Raw genomic sequence first — 15654 nt, 5'->3', positions numbered from 1 at the left:
AGAACGACAGGTATGTGTATAGGGCTTATTTTACGAAATTCTTCTGAAAATTTAATTTATTGGTGGTCTAGACTAATATTATACCCATAAACTTTTCTCCCATTTGAAAGCTGAGCTTTTTGCAATCCAACAGGGGTTTCGCCCGGCAAGAGACCTCAGTTTTTTCAACGACTGATTATTGAGTTAGATTTCCTACCAGTAGTAAATTTTTTGATAAGAAAGTGGAAAACTTTGAGCGACGAAAGCAACTGGATTCTCAATATTCATGAATTCACATTTTTTCCGTACGAGTTCATGTATGAAGATATGCTAAAGCTGCATACCATCATCTTTTTTATTGTGGTTTATATGTTTAATCTTTTCCTTAATGGATAGAGAAGATTGTTAAGAGAGAGACTTTCTTCCACGCAAGGTAATATTTTCAACCTAATTTAAAATTTCACTCGTTAGCTTAAAAGAATAAAAAATTAACCTATTATAATTTGTAACGTTTATATTAATTTGTGTAATTAATATATAGCTGTTATAACTCTTGTAACTACCAAATTTAATTACGAAATTTTATTTTGATATTAAATTTGTAATTTCTGATGCCAAAACATATTTAACTGTTTCATGCCTTTTTTCTTATTTTTCCATAAAATAATATATTTAATGTTGTAATCAAATGATTGGTAACATCATCTATTAGAATTTGTAGCAAATTCGCATATACATTGTTATGCTATTTAATTTCATATTTTATAACATGATTATATGCTTTGGTCGATCTATATCATGATTGTAATTTGTTATTCATGTTTTTTTTTTCTTATTAAATGTTGAGGGAGAAATCAGAGTAAGACAAAATGAGGTGCAAGACCACACACGGTTATAATATTATTTAGTGCAGGCATACGGGCGCAATGTCACCGTATAGGGGAGACGTCGAGGACGGTAGCCTAGAACTTGCAAACTGCAAAGCTGCAGGTGCAGGCATCACCCGCTGATTGTCGGGTGTGCACGACTCTCCATTAAGACTTTGTACAGCTCAACAAGCCTCTACCTCCTCAACCATCGTCCTTCCTGGTCGATCATTTGCGCCTATAAAAGGGAAGGACTCACACCAACACCAAGTAAGTGAAAAACCTGTCACTTAAACCTCACGATGTATATCCCTATTTTCTTACTTCAACTACTGACTTGAACGTTGGAGGGTATTAGGCGGAACATCGACTGACATCAAGTTTTCTGGCTGTAGGTTCATTTGTTTATTGACGAACACTCTCACACTCTCACATGAGGGACACATGTCCCTCTCCAAAACTTGTAATGAACACAAAATTTTAGGATATTCATTATAATTTATACAAGTTCCAAAATATTTGCTCATTTCCTCGACACTATACATCCAAAAATTGGGCATTCTATAAGAAGTTAATTAGTATTTTTCTATTTTGCCAAAAGAATAAAAGATTTGCAACGTAGCAAAAACATATTAACAAAATATCACTGTCACAAACATAGTAATACAAATAATAAAAAAATTTACTTATCTAAAAAATACAAAATATTTGTTCATTAATTTCTTGATTTATATGATTTTTTTGTTATTTATGTTTCCATCACCGATTCTCGATAAAATCACGATGTCCTATCATCATTCGTACCAAAATTTAAAATGTCAATATGAATTAGATGTTAAAGACAACGGTACTCCAAGTACCCGAGTATTTCCACAATGGGACGATATTGTCCACTTTGTGCATAGCGTCATCACATCTTTACTTTTGATTTCACCCAAAAGGTCCCGTACCAATGGAGATAATTGTCCTCTCTTATATACCTATGATCATTCCCTTTTCTATCCAACGGTGAGACTTTGTTTGCAATCACTTTACAAACCCAACATTAGAAATATTGAGATCTATATTTTATCGAAATGTCAATATCACTGATATTTTATTGATGTTATAAATTATGGATATGTGAGATGAAATCTACAATTCTAAAAATAACACTGAGCTATACTTAGGTTGGCTTCGTGGAATCATGTTTAACGAAAACAAATAAATAAAAAAGAAAACACATAAATAAAAAAGAAAACACATAGTGTCAGTTAGGGGAGACCATGTGCGTTTCCGCACTCTCGAAACGGCGCGTCGCAGCACCTTCCCCTTTAGGCAATACATTTCCAATTAATTACACAGAAAGCAAAAATATATATAAATTCAATTCAATTCAATTTTATAAAAACACGACAAAAACATAGGAATAGGGACAGCCAATAGGGCAGGGGCAGTGGCAGGGGCATAATGGTCATATCACTCCATCTTCCTTTTTAAGGTTACCCTCTTCCCTCTCTCTCTAAAGCCATTTTTTTCCTCTCTCTCACATTCCTTCAACTGAAAACGACTGCAACCATGCCCAAGTAACCTGTGGTCTTCTCTCTCTCTAAAAATATTATAAATTAATAATAATTATTATTTTACTGAAAACGGATTTATACACCGACTCCAAAACTTTCAATGCCCACCACTTTTCTTTATATTTAAGTCTCTTTCTCTCTCTTCATCTTCATCTTCATCTTCATCTTCAACCTCTTATTTTGTTGTTTGTGTACTAAAAACTTTGCCCCTCTCTCTCTCTCTCTAGAAATTGTGAGTGATAAAAATTGTAATGGTGGATCTTCAGATCGTTTGCTGCATGTGCGGCGACATCGGTTTCCCCGACAAGCTCTTCCGCTGCAACAAGTGCCGCAACCGCTTCCAGCACTCGTATGTCTCCCTCTCTCTCTCCTCTCCTCTACCTCTTTCTCTCTCCTCTCCCTCTACCTATCTCCTCTCCCTTAACATGCATGTTCACTCCCACTCTAATTTTAGAGTTTTTGTGTTCTTACATCAGAGCCAATTTTCATCTCCTCGTTGAATTTTGGGTGATGCACTAATTTTAATCCTAAATTTAACCCTTTCTGAAGAACGAGATTATCGATTAGTGGCCCTCGACACCTTGGATTATAGAGATCCAATTCACGAAGCCACACAATATCGAGTTATGAAGAAAAAAGTTACTAATTATTTTATATTGGATGGATGGTATGAAAAGTTGTATGTTGAAATTCGTGAAATGTAACATTTTTTAAAGTTTTTCATGTTTTGATAAAATTATAGTAACTCATCCGCTTAAATTTTTGTACGAGGTGATTTGGTGGGATCGCAAGAAAATGGTGTGGGTTTTTTTTTTTCTTTTTTGTGATGATTGGAGATTTTTAATTTTGGTGAACAAATTTAAATTTGGATTTGAATTGGGAATTATTTGTGTTTATATTTGGTAGGTATTGCAGCAACTACTACAGCGAATCGGCGGAGCCAATTGAGGTGTGCGATTGGTGCCAGTGCGAAGGCCGGAGCTCCTCCAGATCACACGGCAGCTCCTCCAAGAAATCGCCACCGCCGCCGCCGCAAGCTGGCGGCGGCGCCGGGATCATGACCCGCTCCGACTACACCACCGTCAAAATCAAGCACGGAGAAGATCATACCGCCGCCGCCGACAAGGGCAAACACGCCGGCGTCGGCGGCGTCCCGTCGCCGCGACCGACCACGCGGAGGTACAAGCTTCTCAAGGACGTAATGTGCTGAAAAATGGAGCGGTGTGTAAAACGCTGCGTTTTGAATTTTCTTCCGTATAGTTTCTCTCTTCTCTCAAATGTTAATTATTATATAAAAACGTATATATAAATATATAATATAAGGTTGCTTTTTGACTCTGCTTGTTATAATTTTTATATATATATATATTATCAATATGGTTTTCAACTTAGATCTTTAAATCAAACTATTAGTTTAAACTTTATGATTAATTGGTCCATGTCAAAATGCGTTATGAATGAATTTTTAGAATTTGTCTTAATTAAGTAATTTTTACTGTTAAAAAATCAAGTCAAAGTGAAATATTAATCTTTAATATACAACATTTTAATTTTTCTAGTTCAAAAATATATTTTTGGACCCCTAGATAGTTTTTTGAACTATATATGCATAAGAAAGTCGTCCATTAAATGGGATTTTCTGAATAATTAACCAATTCAGAATTGTTGTATGACTTAAATCGTTATGATAAGTTTTAAACTACTATAAAGATTAAAGCTGGTCCGAACATGTATGATAAAAAAAAAACTAAAAAAATTAAATTGTTATCTTCATGGGTTAAATTTTTTACTTTAATGAGATGGTTAAATTTTTTATTTTAATGAGAGTGGTGCATATGCATCTCCTTAATATAGCTGTATATTTTCACTCCAGAAATTAAATTTTATGAAAGACACTATGAAGGTTTATAAAGTCGTCTGTTTTTTATTGAATTATTTATCTTATTTTAAGAGTGAGAAATAATTAATATTTAAGAACTCACAAAATAATAAAAGGATTATCTAGACCTTCTAACAGGGAAAACACATATTCATAGGGATTAAAATTTATGAACTTTATTATTGCTGGATATATCATAGTATAGGATATAATTAAAACTACTTTGATGGTGGTCCTTCTTCTTGAAAAATAAGATCTGACTGCATTGATATGAGCTTGTAGTTTAATTGATTAAAATATCTATATAAAAACCAATATAATTATATTATACCTTAAAAATTACTTTATAGTGGCACCAGAATAGAACACGTACAACTTTATCTTTATTTTTATGCAGTAGACTCTTCAGATTATTTTTGGACACGATCCTAAAACTAGAATTAAGGTGAAACTCCCACCTTTGTTTGTAACATTAGGTTGTTAAACAACAAGGTTTAGTGCCTAGATACTTTTTAGGCTCGTGTCTAATACGTCCCTGAACTTTAAAAATGTCTAATAAGTCCATAAACTTTCAATTTTGTGTCTAATAGATTCATAGACTTTAAAAGTATCTAATAGGTCTCTTTAACTTTCAAATTTGTGTCTAATTAAACCAGGGTTGTATTAGACACAAAATTCAATTTTGCGTCTTATAAAACCTTTAGCTTTAACCTTTCCATTCTATATCTAATAGATTCATAAATCTTTAAATTGTTTAATAAATCATGGACCTAACAGCCACAAAATTGAAATTTAAAGGACCTATTAGAAACGTTCAAAGTTTACCGTCCTATTACACACAAAATCGAATGTTACTTAATCTATTCGACTCAAATTGAAAGTTCACATTGACCTAATTGTTCGACATTTTTTGAACTTCAGGAACCATTAAACACAAATCCTAAAAGTTTAGGGATATAATGTTGTAATTTAAGCCATTAGGTTTTAATTATAATATTGGGTTTTAAAAAAGAAATGAAGGGTTGGTATTGGGTGAGACACACTCATCATTTTGGGTTTCTTGACGAGTAGTCCAAAGGGGAATTGAATGCAGTTGAATGGCTTTCGGCTTAAAAATCTGTCACAGTACCCTTTTCAATCCCTTCTTTAAACTCTTTGCAGGTTCATTGATTTCCAATTTAATACCCAAGGCCCGCCACTGGCAATTTCCCAATAAAATAAAATAAAATGTTCAACAAACAAACTCTGTCAACTAAAATATTGCTAAATGATTAAATTTACTGTAATTATCGGGGTAAATTTTTGAGTTCAGTCATGATTTAACATGTTATAAAAACGTGATTCTTGGTATCCAAATACCCCAAGCATATATCCATATACAATGAGATGATATATCTGCTTTGGACAACTCTCACGACTTTGCTTTTGGTTTCTCCCAAAAGATGTCATACCAATGGAGATAATTGTATTTTCTTTATATACCATATGAATCACTTTCTTTCCTAACTAATGTGAGACTTTGTTTGCACATACTACAATTCCAACAAATATAAAGGTTTATAAGTAACAAAAGCGTGTTAAAGGCCCGTTCAGTAATGTTATCAATTCTAATTTTATTAGAAAATCTAAACATTTGTTAACTACTTAGGTTTGTTGTTTCTCATTTCTTAGAAACATTCTCAAAATTGTATAGAAATCTTGAAAATAACAAGAAGAAGTTAATAGAAACAAGAAACGAGGACGTTACCAAACGGACCCTAAAATGATTCAATTCGTTGTTATCCATCGAATTAAGTATTTGAATTTGGTGGTAATTTACTCGGGAAAAAGGAAGACGAAAAATAGTAGAAGAAAGAGAGGGAAAAAAAAACTAGAGAGAGAGAGTGATGTTTCCCAAGGTAAAAGTTTTGTAACTTTTTAACCCACATCCATTTTCTGAAAAACTTGTTGAAAAAATCACCCCCAAGTCAGAGAGAAATAATAATGAAGCCTTTTGTTGTTATTGCTTTGTGGCAATTCATTTATGTGTCTTTCAAACTACCCAAATATATACATGCACATTTATGTTACATGTTTGAAATACCCTTTTTATAGTCGAGTGTTTGGTATCTAAATTCAGTTACTTTTTAATCTTTCTATGTTTGTACCTCAACTTCACATAAAATATTATTTTAATTATCGTCATTAATTCTTTTAATAGAAATATTACGTGGGCAATCTTTTTTAATTCTTCACCTTATAAGTTTAATTTTAGGTTATTTCAATAAAATTAGTTGTCAAATAAAGTCACCACATTTACTAAAAGTTATTTTTTTCAATGCTTAAGTTTCGGGATTAAAAAAATATATTTTAAAGTTAAGAGGATAAAATATTTTTTTTTTAAAGTTTAGTAATAAAAGGAATAGGGTTTAAACCAATAAGCCATTTTTTTTAAAAGTAGTTCGTGATGCGTTCGAGAGTAACACTTTTAAGTGCAGTTTTAAGTCTTTTTATAAATTTCATAATTACTTTCGAATATATATCAAACACCATCGTAATTTTGAAACGTATTTTAAATTAGTTAAAATATTTTTTACACATGTCAAATTCACCTTGATTAAGTAATTTAAAGTATGTAAATCTCACTTTCACTTTTGATAACTTATAGTGAATTTAGGATGATTATTTTTGAAATACATGTTCTCAAGTGAAACACTTCCTGATCTGAAGTACTTTTGCAAGAAGTATTACTTGAGGGTGTGCTTTGGGATTTTAAATGCCCAATGTTTTTTTATTTAAAAAAAAAGCACTTGTAAAGTTTTATTGGTCTAATTTCTTGACTAAGAAACTTGTAAAACCACACATGAAAGTTATTTACTATATATTGTACATAATTTTTACTTAAGTATCTATAATTAAAGTATTCTTATCTAAAAATAGTTATCTAGAATCTCTAAAAAGTACTTTTTGGATCCATTTTTTAACAAAACATTTTTTTATATAACAAAATGGTACACCTAAGGTTTTAAATGTCGATGTCGATAGAAATATTGATGTCTCAATTTCATGGAAATATTGATAAAATGTCGATATCGATGGATATTTCTATAAAAGATAGAAAAATTAAAAAATCGTAAAACACTATTTAAAATAACAAATAAACATTTTTCTATTTCTAAATTAGTTAAAATAATTAGTATTAATATTATGTATATATTGTTGATATTTTTCATATCTTGTCGATTTTCTTGTACTATAATAGAAACGTCGATTTATCCCTCATGTCGATATCGAACCCATGAAAACATGGATATGTTGATGGAAATGTCGTCATATCGACGGATATTTAGAAATTTCAAAAAGAGCTAATCTACCGAGAAAAAAGGGTACTTCTAAAAAAATGATACTAAACTAAACATGCAGCTATTTAGGCCATTTACAAGAAAGCAACAAAACTCAGTTGAAAAGAGGGAAAATTTCTCAATGTGTCGGCCAAGTCATCACCTTTCTTTTAAACTAAAATGCCTTTTACTTCCATTTGATTGCACCGAGAATTATTCAATAATCATTGACTCTCTCTCATGATGTTATGTTCATGTGATGCTAATTTGGAGAAGAAGAAAAAGCAACTTTACATTATATATATAGCACATGAGATGATGAGCAAGTAGAGTTTCTTAATTATTAGCCTTCTTAATATATATTTTGGGGCTACCACACTTTCCTTTGTTTCTAAACTATTTTTCCATTTGCAATCACTCATCACATGATATTGCTTTCTTTCATTTCTCTCCCTCCCGTGATTATATATGTGCTTGGATTTTTTTTCCCATAAGAAACTCTCGATTTTAAGATCTGGAAACTATATGACTACACTAGCACAATTACTTCCATTTATGCCGAGTTCTGTCAATCTTGAGAAGATCAACTTTTTCTCACCTTGACAAACTAAGTGGAGCGAGTTATGTAAGGAAGACCTGCACATAAGGAACAAACACTCCGTAGTTCAAGACAGTCTGGATTTGAGTTGAATAAGCTAGTCTCAAACAGAATAACATACCTAAATATGAGGAGTGAGAGTCCTTTTATAGATAGATGAGTGGTGATCGTTCTGTTGTGCCTGTTCCATAAACTGGTTGCAAATGGTTATACCTCTGTAGGTTAGAGACAGTGGAGCTTGGAGGTGTGTCTTGCCACTTTCTTTGTCCCTTTTATCTATATAGGTTGGCCCCTAGGCATAGGTCGGGTTGTGTACTTAGTCTGAATAAGGTGAAATAGATCTCTCAGAGGTCAGTTTTGTCCTCGAACATTGGCTCCCTATTTGACGGATCAAATTTTCGACCTATCAAAGAGTATGAAGGAAGGAGTCAATCTACGCGTGGGATGATCTATCATTGGAAAATAAAGATGATCTATCATTGGAAAATAAAGGATGATATATCATTGGAAAATAAAGGATCTTCCGACCATCCTGACAAGAAGTGAAACGTCGCTCTGACAAAGGCGGTAAAATCAAGTGCTTAATTGTCGAATCTTCCACTTGATCTGAGTCGTTGACTGCATATGATATGGATGACTTGAATTGAAGTAAAGTTTCTTAAATAATATCAAGGTATATAGGTATTCACTTTTTACGCATCTCCGTATTTTGCTCTCTGTTGCGTCTCTACCTTGATAGATAAAAGGTTTCATTGCAAGTGCACATTGTCACAAGCAACACAACGAAATACTCCAACTTCATTTCCGCATGAACTAGTTTCTTTTGAAAACACTTGTAATTTGTTCAAGTGAGCAATCAGATTAGGGTAAAAAACAATTGTGAGTGTTTTGGAATTAATACTTAAAAGGGAAGACAGAATATAGAAAGCTAACACCCCTACTACTACCTAATTTTGAAAAGAGTCCTTGCAATTACCAATTGCACCCGCCGTACTTGAAACTTCATATGCAAACTAAGTTCTTCTCCTATTCCAAATCGGTTTTAATTTTTTAGAAGCTTTGGCTAGTACTTGCATATGTTTATGAAACCGTAGCATCCTAAGTAATTTGAGCTTGAACTTTTGTTTGATGGGTAAGTAATCCTATATTTAGGTTCTTGTTTTAGTACTTTATTTCGAAAGCTACTTCCCGTTTTATTTTGATGAGATCTATTTTATTCTAACATTTTCAGTATTAGACTAAACTTGTGTGATTATTTCAGGTGGCCAATACGGAAATCAACTTGAGAGTCCATCGATCAAGACTAGCAATGAGGATCCTGACCTTGGATGTCGTGCTCCTTGATAATAGCAAATTAATGGACGGATAACACTAAGACATTTGTAGAAGGGTTGAGAAATAAATTTAGTTCATGATGGAAAAAAATTAAAAATATAACCCATAAAAATAAAATTCATGTTCATTGAGAATTGGAAATGAATATAGATAAGAATTTAAATGGTAAATGAAATTAAGAGAAAGAAAAGGTTAAGCTAAGTTGCTGGAAAATAAAACTAGAATCGAAAACAAAGAAATGATACTTTATTACAAACTAAAGGAAAGAAAGCTAACACTAAAGTGAAGAAGCTGAGAACGCGAATGGGATCATATCGGTGGAGTAAGAGCTGCTGAATTTATAGGCTTCAAGGATTATTGGTTTGTTGGATTTGTGGGAGAAGATCAAGAAAAGCTGGTAGTTCAAATTGGTAGTTCAAATTGAGGGGCCTAGAGGCACGTGGTAGTTAACATCGACCAGTTCAATTTTGAGGTATGTGATGACAACTTTTATAGGATTGTTGATTTGCACTCAAAGACATATAGTTGTCGGGAGTTTAGTTATTTTAAAATCTCATACTCCCAGCTATTGTTGCGATGACAGTACGCAACATAAATCCACACACGATGTGCGATGATGCATACACGTTAAACTCTTGAATGTTAGTCTACGCAAAACTAATTTTTCTTGTTGGCCACGTCTCAACATGGAGGAGATTGCAGAAGTTGGTTAACATTCAAGTGAAGCCTCTTCGAGAGGCTTTCAAAAGTTGGTAGGAGACAGATAGTGAGGATTGCATCAAAGGGGGAGGTGCGCCAAATGCATAAGTGCAGTCGGTGTAGGACTTCTGACCACAATTACTAAACGTGCCAAGAAACTCTCAACACTGCTTGAATACAATACAAAAGGATTGTCCTGTATCAATGGTTCATGAACTTTTCTCTATTTAATATATTTTATATTTAATAGATCCCTAACATTTAAAAGGTAGCGAAGAAGCCTTTAAACTTAATGTTGTATCTAATAGGTTTGAACTTAAATTTTATATCTAATAGGTAACTTTTTAAGATTCAAGAATTTATTAGATACAAAATTAAAAGTTTAGAGATCTACTAAACACTTTTTAAAGTTTAGAAATCTATTAGACATTCAAAGTTTAAGGACTTAAAATGTTTTTTCTTTTTATTTGAAAACTTATGAGAAATACAATTTTGAAAGTTCATAGACTAAACTTATAATTTAATCCGGAAAAAATAACTTTTAAGATCAAATAAAAAAATGGGAAGGTTCTCCAATTATAAATTATTATGAACATGATATGTGGGGGCAGATTGGGAATAAAGTTTTGAAACAAAAGAAAGCAATGGGGCAAAATTTGAGGGGTGGGAGATGGTAGGTCTGTATTTTATGGTTCACTATCCGAAAATTTCTACTGCCACCGATTTATGTGATACTTATACCCCTAAACCTAGTGTTAAACACAATAATTTTTAAAGAAGAAGCAAAATATTTGAACCGTGGAGTTATACTCGTATTATTGACATGCGAAGCTATACTCATATGGGTCTATAGATAAATTTGGAATAATTCAATTTCTAACCTACTTAAGCCTTGTTTGACAACGTTCACAGTTTTTTATTTACTGTTCCTTGTTTCTAAGTTTTTTAAAACATAAGTATTTTGCAACTGTGGTTGTTTTCCATTTCTCGTTTTTAAAAATGTTTCCAGATTTCTATATAAATTTTTTGAAACAATAGAGTCAAGTTTATTGTTTCTTCGTCCTTTTTTCCAATGTTTTCAAAATATAAATAAAAGTACTATTTTATCATTTTTTTACTTCTAAAATACAACATAAATATTTTTTTAATATAGAATAAAAATTCTGAATATCTAATTTAAAAATTAATTTTCATTAAAAACTTTACTTTTTCTAATTAAAAAACTTTTAGAGAATTAGTAATAAGAAATAGTTATCAAACATATATATTTTTTTCTTTGGTTCTTTTTCAATCATAAAATAAAGAACAGGAAACAATAAAAAAATAAAGAATCGCGCTACAAGAAAATAGAGTTTAAAATGTCGTTAAAAGTGGCAAAATGTTGTTGAAAGTATTTGGGATGTGAAGTCGTTATGTTTCTATTTATTAATAAAGAAGAAACGAGAAACAAGAGCATTACAAGACGTCCTAAGTATTTTGTAACTGTTTTTATTTCTCGTTTCTCATGTAAAAAACATGTTTCAAAATTGTGTGTAAATTTTAGAGACAACAAAATTAAGTTCTGATTCTTGTGTTTTTTCTAAAAAAAAGAACATAAATAAAAATATTATTTTATCATTATTGAGGTATAAAATGTATAATAAATATATAAAAATAAATAAAACCTGAAATTTTTAAATATTTAATTTAAAAAGAACAATAAAGAGGCAAAATATCTCTCTTATAATTTATAAAATGTGGTCATCTTGTTTTAATAATGTGAAAATTTCGCTAATATAATGACTAATCACATCGACAAAAACGTAAGTTTAAACTGAAATTTTGAAAGGTCAGTTTAAAATCAGGATGACTAATAAGGCCCATGGCCCAAAATCTTATTTAAGGGGAAAACAAAATAACTACAATGACGCGCTTTTTGAGCATTGTAACGGTAACAAAACATTGGCATTTTTAAACTTGAAGTTGCCAATGAACAAAACCTGTTTTCCTCGGAGAACTGTCGATTGTAGTAACAAACAAGATCGAAATTCATAGGGACTGAGTACAATACTTTAAAATACCAAACTGAATCATAAACAAAGAGCAAGTAAATGAAAAGACAGCTAAATCACTAGATATAAGAAATGTTGGAACACTAGCAGTAAAATGGGAATGAGGGAGTTACTACGATGTGGTTTCTTACTCCCAGTAAATAGTATAGCAAATCGAAATCAGTTGATGCTTAAACAGACATGATTCCCTAACGAGATACTTAAACACAATTGCTCACAACTTCTGTTGCTACAATTGGACATTGAAACGGTCTATCAAACGAAGTAGGCGAATCTCATTTCTAAGCATTCACAACCTACTAAAGAGTAAAATAACCCAAGTAGAGTCAAACTTGCATGTCATACATTTTTCTACATCATATTAGAGCTTACAATCTTAAAAATGGTGGTCAACAAATTCAAAAAGATGGAAGAAGAAAAACAGCTCTACTTATCAGCTTGAAATCTACAATGTTACTTTTATAAAATACAGCTAACAATCCCCTGTTTGTCTCATGGATGAAGTGAAAAATAAAATAGATAAAATAGAGGAACAATCCATTTTGGTGAAAGCTAAGGAAATACAAAGAATCGTCAGCTGCTTGTGAAAACTAATGGGCAACCCTTCTCCTCTATTAGCTTCAGCCCAAACAACAGACAATAACGGTACTAACATCGGATAATATCTGTGTCAAAAATAAAAGTTACCGCGTTGTCCAAGAATTTTTTGCAACAAGCAATACTCGCATCAGGCATCCTAGCTTTGAGAGTCCTAACGTCTTATTTGGTTCAGCTGCACTGCTAATAATGCTTTTAGTTTCTACATGAACAACCCAAATATAGAAGAAATAAGCTAGAATTTATCTACTTTCACGAAAACAAGAATTTCATATATGATTTTTCTAATTCTCACGTCAATCTTTATTTTAAAAAGGCTATTGCGACTAAGATTCTCCCATTTGCACTCGATTTAACTCATTATTCTGTCAAATAGCTCTCTTTTGGAGAGTTATCACACTCTCAAACTTTAGATTTTACTTGTCCTCAAGCAAGACTACACCTAATATCCCAAAATTAATGAATGTTCAGTCCTATTGCAAACCATACCTTGCATCAAGCTTTACCTTCTTTGTTCACCTACAATACAAGCACACTATACAATTCATTCAACCTGGCTCTGCCTTGCCAACAAAAGAGAGTAGCTTAGATCTTGCTCTAACTTTAAAAAATATTATTTCCTTACACTCTACATCCTCCTACTTTCCCTTTCAAAAACTCGATTCACCTAGAGACTCATTTTTCAAATTCCCTTTCATTTGCCTAAAACCACTAGCTCTTTTATTACAAGTTTGATTTCTCAACTATGGGGTACTAGTCCTTCCTAATTCTATAGTCTCTTTAATCTTGTGTTTCAGCTATGATGAAATTACTTGATTAAAAAGGTTAATAGTTGTACAAAATTGAGCTAAGGAGGGTTAAACACAAAGCGGATGCGTACACCCTCAAATTTAAAAGCTTGCATCGTCCTCAATGCAACTAAGGATAGGACATGTAATGCTCATCAAGCACACCCCTAATTAGCAATAAAGAAAATATAAAGAAGTGAAAGAATTTTCACTAAGCTTGTATGTAATGTGTGTATGGGAAAAGAATATTGGCAACTAATAGGGTAGAAGGTCCAAATAGTAATACTAAAGTAGGGTCTAGACTTGTATGTGTGAGCTATTGAAAATTATCAACCACGCTTTCCTGGTTTATGACCGGTACTAACAGAACGATGCTACGACTTTAGTACTAAAACATAAATTAGGGAGAAAGTAAGAACTGTTGCTACTCGCAACTAATGTCCTAACATTGGTAGAAAAGCAAAATTATACAGGCATCTACCATAAACATAGGGGAAACAAAAACATGCATTTTCATTTCATTCCAAACAAACTAAAAATAGAAATTACTAAAACTAAAATAGAAGAAACACATAATTAAAATACAAAAAACTAAACACATTAAAGTAGGATGAGTGGGTGATATTGTCTTGGGATTTTGAATTTGAAATAATTGATAGAGAGCAAGTGTACACCCATCACAAGTAATAAAATAGAATGAGTATTCCGAGTATTGATCTATAGGGACTAATAAAGCTTTTTTTTTTTTTATAGAAATCATGTTGATCGACGACTTTTCAATTATTTTTAAGGAAACAAATATCAAGAATGATATTGGTTTTGGTGTTTAAAACTCAATGGAATTAACCCAACCCAGTTACTTCAAATTAGCTAAAAATACACCTGGACCTAAGCCTCCTATCATGCTATTGCTTAGTTTTCTCTTTACAAATTTTCGTATTTTCATAATAAAAGTTTCTATGCTCCTCAAGTTTCATCAATTGGAGCTTCCTTGACTCACCTACAGAAGAAAGATTAAAATTTAGTCTCTTTGTTGCCCAAAAAGCTTTATACTCTAATTCTAACGGCAAATGGCAAGCTTTACCAAAAATCAATCTATATGGAGACATGCCAATAAGAGTTTTATGCGCTATCCCATATGCCCACACAGAATCGTCTAGTTTTAAGACTAGTCTTATTTTATTAATATTGACAGTTTTTTCGAAAATAGACTTTATTTCTCTATTTGACACCTCAACTAACCCATTGGATTGGGGATGATAAGTTGTGGCTATCCTCTAATAGACGTTATATTTAGACAAGAGACTTTTTATTGCTTTATTAAAAAAATGAGTCCCCTCATCACTTATCAAACATCGTGTGGTTCCATAACGAGTAAAGATATACTCTTGTAAAAACCTTACAACTTCCCTAGCATCATTAGTAATAGCTTCTATCCACTTTGATACGTAATCGACAACTAACCAAATATAATTCTTACCATACGAAGGCAGAAATGGGTCCATGAAATCAATACCCGATGCATTAAAAATCTCAACTTCCAAAATGGGGTTCAGAGTCATTTCATTAAGTTTAGAGATGTTACCTCTCCTCTAACACTTATCACAAACTTGGGCGAAGCTATGTGCATCACAGCATAGAGTGGACCAGAAGAACCCACTTTGTAGTACATTCGTCGTGGTCTTTTGTCGTGCAAAATGACCTCCATATGGAGACGTATGACAAGCCTTCAAGACTGCTTTTTGCTCTTCCTCCACCACACACATGCAAAAGATTCCATCAAAACCAAGTTTGTATAAATAAGGCTCATCCCACCTATAATATCTAACATCGTGAAGAAACTTTTTACCTTTTGTCGGCTGAATTCATGGGGAATAATACGACTTACTAGATAATTTGCAGTGTCAGCATACCAAGGGACATCTTCAATATGAATAATTATTGTCTATGAATTGTTCACGAATCTCTACTTGACCTTCC

General features: G+C 32.3%; 1 protein-coding gene across 1 annotated transcript; it reads left to right on the top strand.

The window, feature by feature from the left end:
* The first annotated feature begins 2486 nt into the window (after positions 1 to 2486).
* Positions 2487 to 3742, top strand: LOC111024997 (uncharacterized). Its single transcript, XM_022302839.2, has 2 exons — positions 2487 to 2756; positions 3314 to 3742. The coding sequence occupies exons 1-2, from the start codon at positions 2659 to 2661 to the stop codon at positions 3615 to 3617; spliced, it is 402 nt and encodes a 133-aa protein (XP_022158531.1). The 5' UTR covers positions 2487 to 2658; the 3' UTR covers positions 3618 to 3742.
* The last annotated feature ends 11912 nt before the right edge of the window (positions 3743 to 15654 follow it).

This window comes from Momordica charantia (assembly GCF_013281855.1).
Source record: "Momordica charantia cultivar OHB3-1 chromosome 7 unlocalized genomic scaffold, Mcharantia_2.0 BLBB01000007.1, whole genome shotgun sequence".
NCBI classification, from domain to species: domain Eukaryota; kingdom Viridiplantae; phylum Streptophyta; class Magnoliopsida; order Cucurbitales; family Cucurbitaceae; genus Momordica; species Momordica charantia.
This window is presented reverse-complemented; position numbering and strand designations above follow the sequence as displayed.